Below are 13,601 nucleotides of genomic sequence, written 5' to 3'. Positions count from 1 at the left end.
TTAGGCTAGGACTTGAATTTATTTTTTAACTATAGTTGAATTACCCATTCTTCGCATGAGTCAGATAAAATATCTATGTAAACAAATTGAACAACGAAAGGAAAAAAATATCGATTATTTTCTGCTACTTTTACATATTCCGGTAAAGCTGCCACCCCCCCCCCCGAGACTTCCCTGGTACGAATCGAAAAAAAAAAACGCTTCGTCTTAGCCTGGGGCCTGGACCAAGGTACCCGTGATCAAAATTTGGTAACTCTTGGTCCACTCCTTTGGTCTCCACGCCGCAGACAGACAAAAACACAAACTCACTCTTTATTTTATTTATATTCAATAATATTGAATATTTATCTTCATTATTTCGTGTTACATATTAGTGCCTATTTTCCAGGTTTTTAATGCCTACTCATCCGGTCTCTAATTATGAAAAACAACCAGAGTTTATTATGTACTCCTATATCTAATATGGAAAGTAAGATCATAATGTAAGATAAAAGAAGTTAATATTATGTCAATATTTTAAAGTGAATGGCTTTTGTATTTAAAACATAAAAGTTAATGAAAACAGGTTTTGAATTATTGAAATAAAGTGCTATTCTTGGGTATTTTGAACTTGATATACATCAACATCGTAATAGCATAGAATATACAAATAACGATACAAATATTAAATTCCAAACTAATATATATATGTATATATATATATATTCTCGGAAAGGGCTGGAGAGAGTTCCAGTTGAATAATCCTAGACGATGTTTTACATTACCGGTAAATTTTAAGCTCAGTATTCTATCGGGAGTCCCTCAAGGATCTAATCTAGATCCCCTTGTTTCTTCTTGTTATTAATGATATTTCTCTGTGTATCAAAATTTCTCAAGTTCTTCTTTTTGCCGACAATCTCAAATTATACTCCAAAATAAGTTCAATTGATGTCTGCGTGAAACTTCACCTGGATCTAGAGTTTAAATATGGTGTGATAAGAATAAATTAGTCCTTAATGTGTCCAAATATCAATCTCTTTCTTTTACAAGGAAAGAAAATCCAATTTTTACCTATACAGTAAGTGGAAATTCGTTGTCTACCCCAAATACTACCAAAGATCTAGGAATTATATTTGATAGCAAATTAACCTTTGCTCAACACGCTGATTCAGTAACGAGTAGTGCATATAGAAACCTAGATTTAATATATAGGATAGGACAGAATTTCTACAAAGAATCAACATTTATAAGGTTATATTTTTCGTATGTGAGGTCAAAATTAGAATACTGTTGTACTGTTTTGGACATCAAATGTCACTAAATACTCCGATGCAATAAAAAATATACAGTTTAAATTTTTAAAAATGTTTCCATATAAGAAAACGGGTTTCTACCCAAAGTATGTCCCCTATGAAGACTTAGTAACGAATTTTAGCTTTCAAACATTAGAAAAAAGAAGATGGGTGTTTGCTTACATAAATTATTAAACGGCAAAATTGACTGTCCACAATTAGATTCAGAAGTGTTATTACGTGTCCTAATAGGTAAGATTAGAACAGCAAACACTGGGACATTCTATTGCAGAAAAGAAAGAACTAACATTACATAAGTCTTCTCTGTGGAGAATGTGTGCTTCATATAACGAAATGAATAGATTTCATATAGTAGATGTATTTAGTATGTCCGAAAAAAAGTTCAAAAAATTATCAGGCAATAACTTCTGCATGATTAAACGACGTATATTTGTATATGTATAATAATGTATGTTAGATAATTATGTACGTGTACACAACACTATATAAGTGGGTATTAAGCTGCTTGTGTTGTCCTTATGAAATAAATTTTACTTAGCCGTAGCCTGATCATTATTAAAGTATCTAAATTAACATTCTTTTTAATAATTTCATTTACCAACATAATCTGAATTCCTTGAATTTTGTTGATTTGTCGTCCCGTCGCACTCCCCCGGTAGCCCCACCCATGCGACGGCCCTGTTGCCATCTCTTCATGTATAGTTTGTGTCGATTTACCTTAAAGACGGCAGAACCTAATCACAGCTCAGTATTCAATTTTGTCAAACATACTGCTGCCACCGTATTTTATAGCTGTAACATCAATTACACAGGACCAGTAAAGACACATATTAGTGACATGCTAAGTTAAATTATTATTATTATTATTATTTTTTAAAACATTAATAGCATATTTCTAAGAACTTTCTGTCTTTCCTTTGTGTAGTTCCAACCACTAGTGTCTTCTTTCTACGATGAAGCTAGATTTAATATCTCTACTACAGGACTGGATAAGAAAACACACAATGTATCAAAATACAAATTTATTATGTTGTACAACAGTGAGGAGAAAAGGGTATTTATTGTGGTAGAATGTACAAAAAGAAAATATTTATTCAGGCAATGAGAAAATCACCTTAGAAATATAATGATGAAAGCCAATATCGAAGCAACACATATTCACTTAATTCACTATGTATAATGCAACTTGAACAATTTGTGGAACACTTCTCGGACATTTTTTAAAAAGTGGATTATGAATCAGACACTGTTATATTGTTTATTACACTTTTCTTTCTTCCTAGCATACCACATTTCTCGTTGATACTTTGAAACGTTTTAGTTAAGAACAATACAAAATTCTCCTGTATGATTTGATACTACAGACCAAATCTACAATAGATCGAAATCTAAGCGTATTCTACACTTCATTTACAAAATATCTTCGTGTGAGGGCAAAAACAGGAAAATCAAAACTATACAACGTTTCCAGGCTATTGTAAGATAGTCATAAATTATTCTGTAATTGTGATATAAGCATTATTATTCCTGATGTTAACAAAAACGAGTTCAAACCGAAAATACTCTTAATGTTGCTAGTGTTTCTTATTTTCAGTTTATTCTAATGGACTGATGACGGCTAAGGAACGAATTACATCCTATGGCAATTTACGTTTATATTTTCAATATGTAAACATACAATGGTCGAAAAGTAAGATCGCATGGACTTGGGTGATACTGAAAAATAATAATAAATGGGTAGTTGATAACATACTAACACTGAAATGTAAGGTTTAAGCATATTTTTTCATTGGTCACTGGTACGCCTATACAAAAACATGCCGTCTCTGCTTCGCCACCCACTCTGAGCATATATAAACTCTCTACTCAGTTTTAAAAAAGCATCAACAACTTTCCAAATGTACTCACGTTAATAATTACTTCATACATTCAAACATATCGGAAAAATTCGTATCTTTCTTCCTCCTTTGAGCTTAAAATAAATAGTGCCATTTCGCAAGAATCACTTTCGTTATGAGTATAACACATGAATACAATGTGGCGGCTCTAGAATTCCACAATAGGGAAATCATATTGGCAATGACGGTGAAACTGATTTTGTACCCTCCTCTGACCGTCGCAAAATTATCGGCTTAGGGGCTCTAGTGATGTTTTACTTCGGAGGCATTCTTTAAATTTTAATATTAGGTACAAACAATAATCTAGCAACAGTGACCAAACGGCATACGCACAGCAGTAAGATAGATGAAATATGTACATCCACCACAGCTTTTTCTTCTTTCTTTCTTTGTCTGTAAACAGATAAGTTAAAACATACTGCACTTCAATCCCTATTCCATCCACGTCAGGTCTGAAACTAAAAGCGCTGGGAAAACATCAGGGAAAGGACCATCACAAAACGTGGCGGAACGAGGAAGTGCAAGCTGCAATGAAGATAAGAGAGAGAGATAAAGAAATGATAGATGAGGCTTATGCAGAGCTGAAAAAGGAAGATGAATACAAACAAATAATGAGAATAGTCAATGTAAGAGATAAAGGATCGATCAAGAAGATAATAAACGAAGCGGGTAAAATGCTGCAGGACTAGATGACAACACAGGACAGGTGGAAAGACTATTTATTTTAAAAAGTAGTTAAATAAGGAGAATCAGAAGGAAACATAAGTGGAAACAGAAAGAGAGGGGAAAACAAAATAAGGAAAATGAAACGGGAAAGCAGTGGGTGCTGATCAAACCTCCGTAGAAATTTGAGAGATACATCGTATGGGATCTCATGAAAAAGTGGTGGAAGCAGAAGATACTGGATGAATGGAGGAAAAAATACTAGTACCAACTTATAAAGGTGAGGCTGACGTGCAAGACTGGAAATTACAGAAGGAAGAATACAACAAGAGATGACTGTTCGAGAGGAACAGTTTGGTTTCATGACAGGAAAAGGAATAACTGACGCGACCTTTGCGTTGAAGTACTTGAAGGAATGATATATGGAAATGCAAGTGCAGCTGCACTGTTTTCATAGACATGTAAAAGGCGTATGACAGAGTACCCAGACAAGAACTATGACGATACATGAAAGAGAAGCAATACTCTGAGAAATATGTACGGTTGGTATGTGTATATATAAAAGTACGAAGGAGCGGGACCCAAATGAAGAGTACGTGGGTCTGACGGAAGGTTTGCCTGTGAAAGTTAATCTGCATCAGAGATCAGCTCTCAGACCCTATTTGCTCATTTTGGTAATGGATGTGCTGAAAAGGAAAGTAGAAAGTAGAGAGCCACGGGATAGGCTGTAGTTATATGAGAAATATCCAAAGGCAGAGAAAGAACTGTAGGAAAGGGTGTTGAAAGAGAGAGACATGAGAATAAGTAGAACAAAGACAGAGGCTACTACCTACCTCGAAATATAAGTACCTTGGATCGTAGCTTGACCAGAATGGAGGAATACATACAAAACCCAACCCAACATAGTTTGGCTGGCTAAACTGGAGAAGAATGAGCAGAGTGCTGTGTGACAAGAAAGATAAAGGTCATATGTATAAAATGGTAACAAGATTGATAACGATATACAGCAGTGAAATCTAGACAATCACAATAGCTTAAGAAAAGATTATGAAAGTGGAGATGAGAATGCTACGACGAATGGTGTAGCGTGACGAGGAAGAATAGAATAAGGAACGATTATATAAGAGACGTTGTTACGGTGGGATCCTTGAGTATAAAGTTTCAGGAAAGGAGGCTGAGATGGCTTGGACGTGTAGAACAAAGAAACGACGACTATCTGGGAAAAAGAATTGAAAAAAATGAAAATAACAGGAAGAAGAAGGAAAAAACAAAATGGAAGGATAAGTTACGAGATGATTTGACGGAAAATGGATGCAATATAGAGGACGGTCAGAATAGGAGAGTGTAGGAGAAGAATTACATGTGGGAACAAAGACTCCATATAAACGGGAAAAGGTGGAAACAAAAGATTGCCATTTTTTTCTCCCTTTCTTTCTTTTGAGTTCGTGATCCTGTCACTTCTTTATCCTTGTTACTTTAACGCAAGGCAATAAATCTAATTTTGAAACCTCAAAGGCAAATGACAAATTTTAAAATTGGAAAGTGTTTATGGAAGTCGGATAAAATAGTTTCAATCATTACAATTTAGAGTTCGTAATAATCATTCCACTGCAAGCCACCTTCACTTACTGATAAGCTTCAACTTGACCTGATGTCTCTTCTACTACATATGAAAGTTATTACTCTCTTCCGCAAGGACAAAAATTGGTGAAGACTAATTCTGTATATTTTGGAATTGAATAAGCAAAAATTTACAATGGTAAGTAAATATTACTAGAAATTCTTAACTGACATGTGAGCTTATATGAACATTTTTCAAATTACATCATTTTCGTATAGATTATATGGGTCCAAGTAATATCAATCAGCAAATGTTGATTCGATCAGTTTACACGAGACAGTAATGAATAATTTATTAAGTTTAATTTATTTAGTTACATACTTCCTATAGTCAACCCATTAGGGTCCTTGAAAAGCTTCAACACAGCAATACTTAAGATTATTCTGCAGATAAAAATACTTCTTTCACTTTCAGTACGCACCTTCACCAAGAAATAATTTTAATATTCCATTTAGCAATGTTATTAGACGAGAACATCTAGAGGTTTCTTTAATAATAATAATAATACACATTTGTTTTCAGTTAAATATTGCTTGTGAATTACAATATACAGATTTAGTATATTTCTCTCTGGGAGATGCTCAACATACTACTATGAATACTTGAACCTGAGGGCAAAGCACGAAAGATCACAGTCGACTCACTTGAAATCGACTGTCTTCATATTACATATAATCCATAAAGAAGCACAAGAATTTAGTACAAAGCTAACAGGTTTTGAATTATCTGTGTATTAGAGAGCGGATTTGCATATACAAGAAAATTGTGCGCATCATTACGTCTAGTCTATTTCTAATTGAATAACTGTCTAAATATCACCTTGATAATTTTGTCAAATCCACATAGATGCAAATTAGAAATCAGTGATCTTTTACATATGATTAAATACAGTATAAATCTCTGTTTCCGAAGATCTTATGGTTTAGCTTAACGTACATATATATATATGAAATCTTTAAGTTTTACGTCCCACGGTTATGCCGGTTAGGCTAAAGGAGACTGTGATGATGAAAGATGAGTGAAATGGTGGAATGAAGAAAGTGGGAAGAAATGGGAGAACCCCGAGAAAACCCACGAGCACGGTGTTTGTCCACCACAAAGTCCACACGGCGCGAGCTGGGATCGAACCAGGGACCCCAAGCACCGGAGGTGAACGCTCTACCACTGAGCCACCGCCCCCCAGATATATATGGGGGCAGTGGTGTATATATATATATATTTTTTTTTTTTCAACGTTCCTTCTGAATCTAGTAAAAGCATATAAAGTTACATATTAGTTATAAAAATTATTTTGGAAAAGGCATGGTTTACTCTGATGGTTTCGAAGTATGTTGCGAATATGACACGTTGTATATGGTATAGCAAACAGAATTATACGTATTAGAATTAACGAACATAGATGTTAAAGAAAGCGAATCAACTGTCTCGGGGTTGTCAAACTACTTGAATGCTTCACAGCGAATAACAAAGGATATATATTAAAAAAATGTACGATATGTAAGGCCTCTTCAACGGAAAAAGAACATAAAATATAGCGTTAAATTTGGACAAAAACAAGTTAGACAAACGATGAGATTATATAACCAACTTCCCTATGCATATGTATAGAACACAAGTAGTAATTGTAAGTTTTTATTAACTGTAATGTACACGGGATTTCTCAACTACAAAATTATCGAAGTATGATCTGGTAGCTGTAAAGACCTAGAGCGTACGTCATTTAAATTTTGATATGCAAATGACGTATCAGAATTTTTGCATATCAAAATGGAATTTACATGTAAATTTGTAACCACATATATATTATATCAAATAATTTAAATATTTAATCATGATAATTAAATGTAAAGAGCCAACATTAGGTATATTCTTTGTATTAAATTTATATTAATTTCATGGGAATAGATGGAAGAACTTCAAGTACTAAGTTTTTTTTTTTTTTCTGGAGAACGTTTCTAAATTTTCAACCTAAAGTTCAGCGAACTAATAGCCTCCAGCAGAACACCCACATACAGCAGCTGAGAAAGTACAACTGTTTCCAGCTTACTACAATTTTCAAGACCAGAGATTGGACTATTCCGCGATAGTTGTACAGAAAACTACAATTGTATGTCCAGGACTAGTGGATGAGAGATGGGTTGGCTACTCTCCTATATAGTGCCGTTCAGACGTGAACATGGCTTTTGTATTCTAGTCGCACATTGGTGTTGGTTTTTGGGAACAATAAGGTGTCAGAAACGAACTCGATGACGTATTTTCGCACCTTACCCGCGTCCCCCGCCACGGCTCAAGACGGATCTATCGTCAGCCACGGCGCGGAGTAATATGTTTTTGAAAATGTGAGTTGGCTTTGGGAAATTTGATTTTATTTAAATTTGAAAGGTTCTTGGATGCAACCGAATATAAATTATGTTCATTTAATACGGTAGGTCCCATGTCCGAAATTATAACGTACTCTTTTAGTACGCTTTGAAAGTACTATTTCCAGGCAGTTTCTTGAACCCGTTGAGCGGTGTTCGTCTGCAAAGATGGAAGAGGCTTTCTGCCACCAATGCATCCGGAAGACAAATATATTAATTATCCCCACGTAAGGTAATGACAGTCATGTATTATAATATATTTATCAAGTAAAGTGTATAATATTATTAATGTAATGTTTAATTTTGCAGCATATATGTTAAATAAGCAGGGGTGAGTGTAATTAAGTTAAAGTTTGTATTGTGATTACACCCCGCTTCAGGCAGGGTTTGTTTACAGATGGCACTACCTGCCACGTGAGTGCTTGATGGAAAGGGGAACGTGTATTTTTTTTAACATGTTTTGTTTGTTTAATTGTTTTCGTAGTCTTCCGATGCATAACCTATGTAGTGTTGTATATCAATATAATCGTTATAGTTCAAAGTAATATGTAAACTATCTGAAACTCACCAGAGCGTGAATATAAACGATATATTAGTGCATAAAGTTGTGACCTATTTAGGAATTCGGTAGTTACCGTAAGAGAGAGGAACGTTGACCCATAAGAAAATCGGTAGACAAAAAGTGAGTCTATGTTTTTCTAGTTCTGGCGAGCCTAATAACTACGGTTGCCAGGGAGGTCACACTTCACTTCGCTTAGAGAGACGAGACCCTTCGGGTCTGTTCATATGACACTTCGTTTGAGTTCTTGTTTTTGCTAGTGCGTCAACACTACATTATAATGTGTATAATCGTACTTAGATAGCAACAGGGGAAATATCACCTATATATGACCCCATCGGGAGTGTGATTTTTCAAAAGTAACTTTCTTTATTTACATCACCGTACATATAGTTAGGGGTGTTATTTACACACCAAAACCAACTATTGAGTGAGAACATGTACGCACTCAGTGGAAATTATTAACGTGTGTTGGTGGACAAACAGTGTGGCTCACCTATACAATGAGCACACTTCCAACCAGTTTTTTTTTTTTATAATACAGCGATGTTAGTCAATCTGTCATCGGAAGAAACATTTATTATTGTTTAACCTGTGCATCTCAAGTTAGTGCACCATGAACAGTGTTTTTTTTTTAACCTGTAAAGTTTAAATAGTGGGACTTTTTGCACCACAGAACACAAAATCCAGTAAGGTGTGACGAGCCTATGTCACCTTTACTGTGATCGTGATGACAGTTGCTCTCTACATTTAAGAGAGAGATGCCAATGCAGAGATCTACAGAGACAGCGTGATCTTCAAGACCGATCGCCAAAAAACCGTACTATGTGGGAAGAGGTACGTCACGCATATACGGAAGAATGCGTGCGGACTGGAGACACCAGACAGCAGTGAAGAACTGGAATCCTTGAGGACATTTCTATGAAGACAACTAACTTAACACGCATGGACTAGAACTGTTGATATGAGTAAATACAGTAGCTACTGCGAAATAAGTATCATTTTTTTTACTGCGAAATAAGTATAATTCTTTTTTTTCTTGCGAGAAAAAAGTATATATATTTTTTTTTAAATGTGTACAGTGGTTTTGTGAAAAGTAGTGTACAAAGTTTAATTCCGCCGAGGATCTATTAAATCGTTATCAAAATTACTTTTACGTCCAATTTATACTGGAATCCCTGTATGTATCCTGAAGGGTCGCTTGCTGCTTGGTGAGTACAAAAATATATAAAATGATTTGTAACTTCTGTTTTTCAGGTGGACGTCGTCCGGCGGCTTCATTAAACTTAACTGCAAATAGTATTCCTTGGTAATGTGTATTCTGTTGGTGTCACTAGACTCAGTCTCATGTTACATGAGCCACTACTATTTGTGTAGTCCATGAGTCACTTCGAGAGCGTATAATCAGGGTAGGACACATGAACTATGAGACCTGTGTAGATCTCAAAATCGGAACTTTCTTTTTAATTCTAAAAGTAGCATAGATCTACATAGGAGCATTTTGGATTATCTATCTAATTGAATTTTGTTATTAAAGAGTCTCAACATTTTTTTTTTTATTCAGTCTCTACCGCAACTAAAAAAAAAAAAGTTCATAGTTCATGGAACCCACGATGACAGACAGTCTTCCCTGGTGTGACGTAAGACTGCTGTCAAATGAAGAGAGAGACATACCTCACCATCAGTGGTATGCCTTCCTCTTCTCTCTACAGGGCCTCAGCCTAATTTACATTTTGACACTTCATGTCATATGCAAATTTCAGCACACCCGTGCTTTAGAGGTCATTTTACATTTGGCACCTGAGCCTGAGGCTCACTCGTCTATCCACAACGTGCCACCCAACGTAGGTGCTTATTAGAGGCCACTCCTTCATTTACAATTTTTGGCTGCCCGAGCGTGGGGCCATATACAGAAGGCTCTTGGGGTATCTACAATTTTTGGCGCAACAGCATGGGGCTTTCTTTGCTCCCCAGCGCGTCATTTACATAGCGCTGTACAATTATAATGACAATATTTAACTGTAACGATGTTCTGTAGGTATATGATTTACTCAGGCTCCCACATAATTTTCAACGAATGTAGTGACAACTGAAATGTTGAAAAGTATAGAGATAAGCTGAAAACTGTTTTGAAAATAATTAATATTACTTATTCAAGATACTGTCAGAAACTTAAGAATTCCAGCGTAGGACTGCAATATACAATAATACACAGACAACCGATTACGAAGTTCACGATAATTACCAGAGGACGAGAATTTAAGACAGGAATTTAATATGTAAAAACTCACTTACCTACTTCGAATAATCGCATCTATATACACTTGACATATGTATTAGGGAAATATAGAAACAGTCATCTAATTAAAGATGAACTAGACATGATGGTGCGCATTTTCTTCTTGATTGTTAGTAAATAAGTCATTTGTACACTTTTGCTCTCTAATTAAATACAGACTAACTCAAAGCAGCAATGTTGATACGGATTTAGTAGAAAGTTTACCTTTACTCTTCGTAGCTTCGAACATGCTCTTCCTCCTATACACTCACAAACAGCTATTTTGGGTGTTAATGTCTTCTGCTTGTAGATTCTCTCTCTTCTACACTCTGTTTATCAGTCATTCAAGGTTTGAAAGTAAAGTGTGTCTATTAGAGTCGTCAGTCTGTTAGTGCTCAAAATAATCATGTTCTTTACAAGTATCTTTTACTATGATTTACTGTATTTATGTATGAATCTTCGCATATGTGACAAGTTAAAACTACCAGTTACTTACGAAATACTCTGAAAATCACAGGTAACATTAAAAACTAGCTTGTACTTCTTGTACTAAATTATGCACACGTAATGCGAACGAACAGCGAAAAGCATACCACATAAATCAACAGAGAGGGACGGATGAAATCCATGAGCTGAAATGTTCTCAGTGAATTTAAGGTCAATTGAAATTACGAACGATAAGATTTAACAAGAGTACCAAAACAAAATATTAACATCTTGTCTTTAGAGTCGTTTCAAATGGATTAATAACACGCATACTATTAATTTCTTTTCTACTTTACGGTTTCCACACCTTTGGAGTAATTATTATTTGCATCTCAAATAGACTGATAAAGTATTATTCGTGAACTACATTCTGCCTATCCGATCACTCCCGGAGGAGAAATTTTAATGATACTACACCTATTTTTCCTTCTTAAAAACCTATTTAATTATATATACCATTGACAAAGCCAACAAACACAGAAGAAGGCACATAGATACAGCACACGTCTATATGGGCCACAAGAATTGCATATCTTTTGGACATATTGGCTTCCATCAACATGCATAATCTTTACACACAGATACTTCTATGGAAAACATTTTCATAATAAATAACAACTTCCTCTATAACACAAATGATCAACAAATAATAAATGAAATATAATTTCTAATTTGTTGCTATAACTATATTTGAGCTAAGAGATACACAGTCATGTTGAAAAAGAAAGAAGAAAAACTCAAACACCCACCCGTCTTTCAGAAACTCTATATTCTTATCCGTAAGAAGGATTACAACAAAAATAAGGATATATTCTTCGTGCCTATGAGATCTTTCCTGTGTGCCAATATATCAGAAGATTCTACTTACAGTTCCTAGTAAAAAGCTTTCGAAAGAAGGGTGAATGTTAATTTCTTTTCATTTTCTTCTTTATTTTATGACTGGGCTTACTTTTCATTCCATCATGAGCTACTATCAGGAATTAAATTGTACCCTTTACAGAATTTGAATACCGTGTTTCACAAATGGATTCTGTTAATTTAACAAAAAGTTTTATTATGTTCTTTTACAAAATATATATAATATATAGGCACGTGACATGTTATATAGATATTTCTACAATTTGAATATTTGAGTAAGTGAACTCTTACAAGCAATGGACAAGTATCTTTGGTACATAACACGACTAGTGATAGTTTCCATCAGAGTTTGGTTGGTCTCTTGAATACTTCTCTTTCAGAAGAATTATTATTGCCTTCCTACAAGAATTCGTCCTCATCTTCTGTGGGAACAACCCCTTCCCATCTGCATTGCATGCTTTTCTGCGTGGTAAGTTTTAAATATCTGGCTGAGCACAGGGGAAGCATCAGGATCGTTAATCCACACGTTGGCGCTGCCTGGGTTCTCCAACATTGACAGGAAAACTGCAAATACAGAGGTACTTGCCACAGTTAAAACTGCGAAGTAACAACCTCAATGATGATTTATTAGTAGGAAATTCCCATTCGACTTTATTCAATCCCGCAAACATTTCAGCACAGATATATAGTAATTTTTGTAAGTGCTTTAAAGGAACTTTAATAAGAGAAATGTGTATTCAAAGATACAGATTAAATTTTGGAAGATATCCCGCTAAAGAGGTATACCTACTTGAACTTTTGGTCGCCATTGATATGGATTCAATAATGGATCTTCGTTGAACTTTGTATAAGTTTTTCAACTATTTAGCGTAAAAGAAGCATAGGGAAATTATCTGGAACGTATCAGATCACGTGTAAATGTGACTGGGATGACAAGTCGAAAACAGCGATATGCCACATCTGACCTTCCAAAATATTGAATGTAATTAAGTCTGCAAGTCATAATATTGAATGTACGAAAGTCTGCAAGTAGTAACGAAAAGTGCACTTATGAATAATATTGCGTGGACACAAAATATCCCTCTCTAAACACACATAAAGTAATCTAAATAGGGCGTGAGATATAACAGAAGAATTTAAACAAAAATTAAAATAAGAATCTCAACATACGTCAATAGTAACCAAAGAAGTTCTTGCCGTTTTTCACGTCTCATTAATCTTGCGCTCATAGAGAGGAAACGAAATGACGCACGTCTCTGCCAAGCGATCGGGCGTTAGTGTGATCATCCACTTTCAATAATACAGGCACGTTGCGCACACACAGTTTGTCATAGTTTGTCCAGTGTCGAAGGAATTTTGAAGGTATCGAAGCAGCCTGTTCGCATGTGTTTGTTATGCGACTTTAAAGTGGGCCTGTCAGCTGCCGCATCATATCCCGCATATGCCAGGCATTTGATGAGAATACCGTGAACAAAGGCACTGTCACGCATTGGTTCCAGAAATTCCCTTCGAGAGATGTGAGTCTTTCGGATGAATCTCGCAGTGGACGACCACATGTGTTGGATAACAAGGCCCCGCTAGCAGCC

General features: G+C 35.3%; 1 protein-coding gene across 1 annotated transcript in view; it reads right to left on the bottom strand.

Annotated features, from left to right (window-relative positions):
* Window positions 1–2,299: 2,299 nt before the first annotated feature.
* Window positions 2,300–13,601, bottom strand: part of Kpc2 (Kip1 ubiquitination-promoting complex subunit 2) — a 68,265-nt gene continuing 56,963 nt past the window's right edge. The window contains exon 6 of the mRNA XM_081743967.1: window positions 2,300–12,579. Coding sequence (XP_081600093.1) covers window positions 12,431–12,579 — 149 coding nt within the window. The 3' untranslated portion in view covers window positions 2,300–12,430. The remainder of the gene's footprint in view (window positions 12,580–13,601) is intronic.

The sequence above is a fragment of the Thermobia domestica genome, chromosome 2 (genome assembly GCF_964235325.1).
Source record: "Thermobia domestica chromosome 2, izTheDome1.hap1.1, whole genome shotgun sequence".
In the NCBI taxonomy this organism is placed as follows: domain Eukaryota; kingdom Metazoa; phylum Arthropoda; class Insecta; order Zygentoma; family Lepismatidae; genus Thermobia; species Thermobia domestica.
The sequence above is the reverse complement of the archived record's forward strand: the minus strand, read 5'-3'. Positions and strand labels throughout refer to the sequence as shown.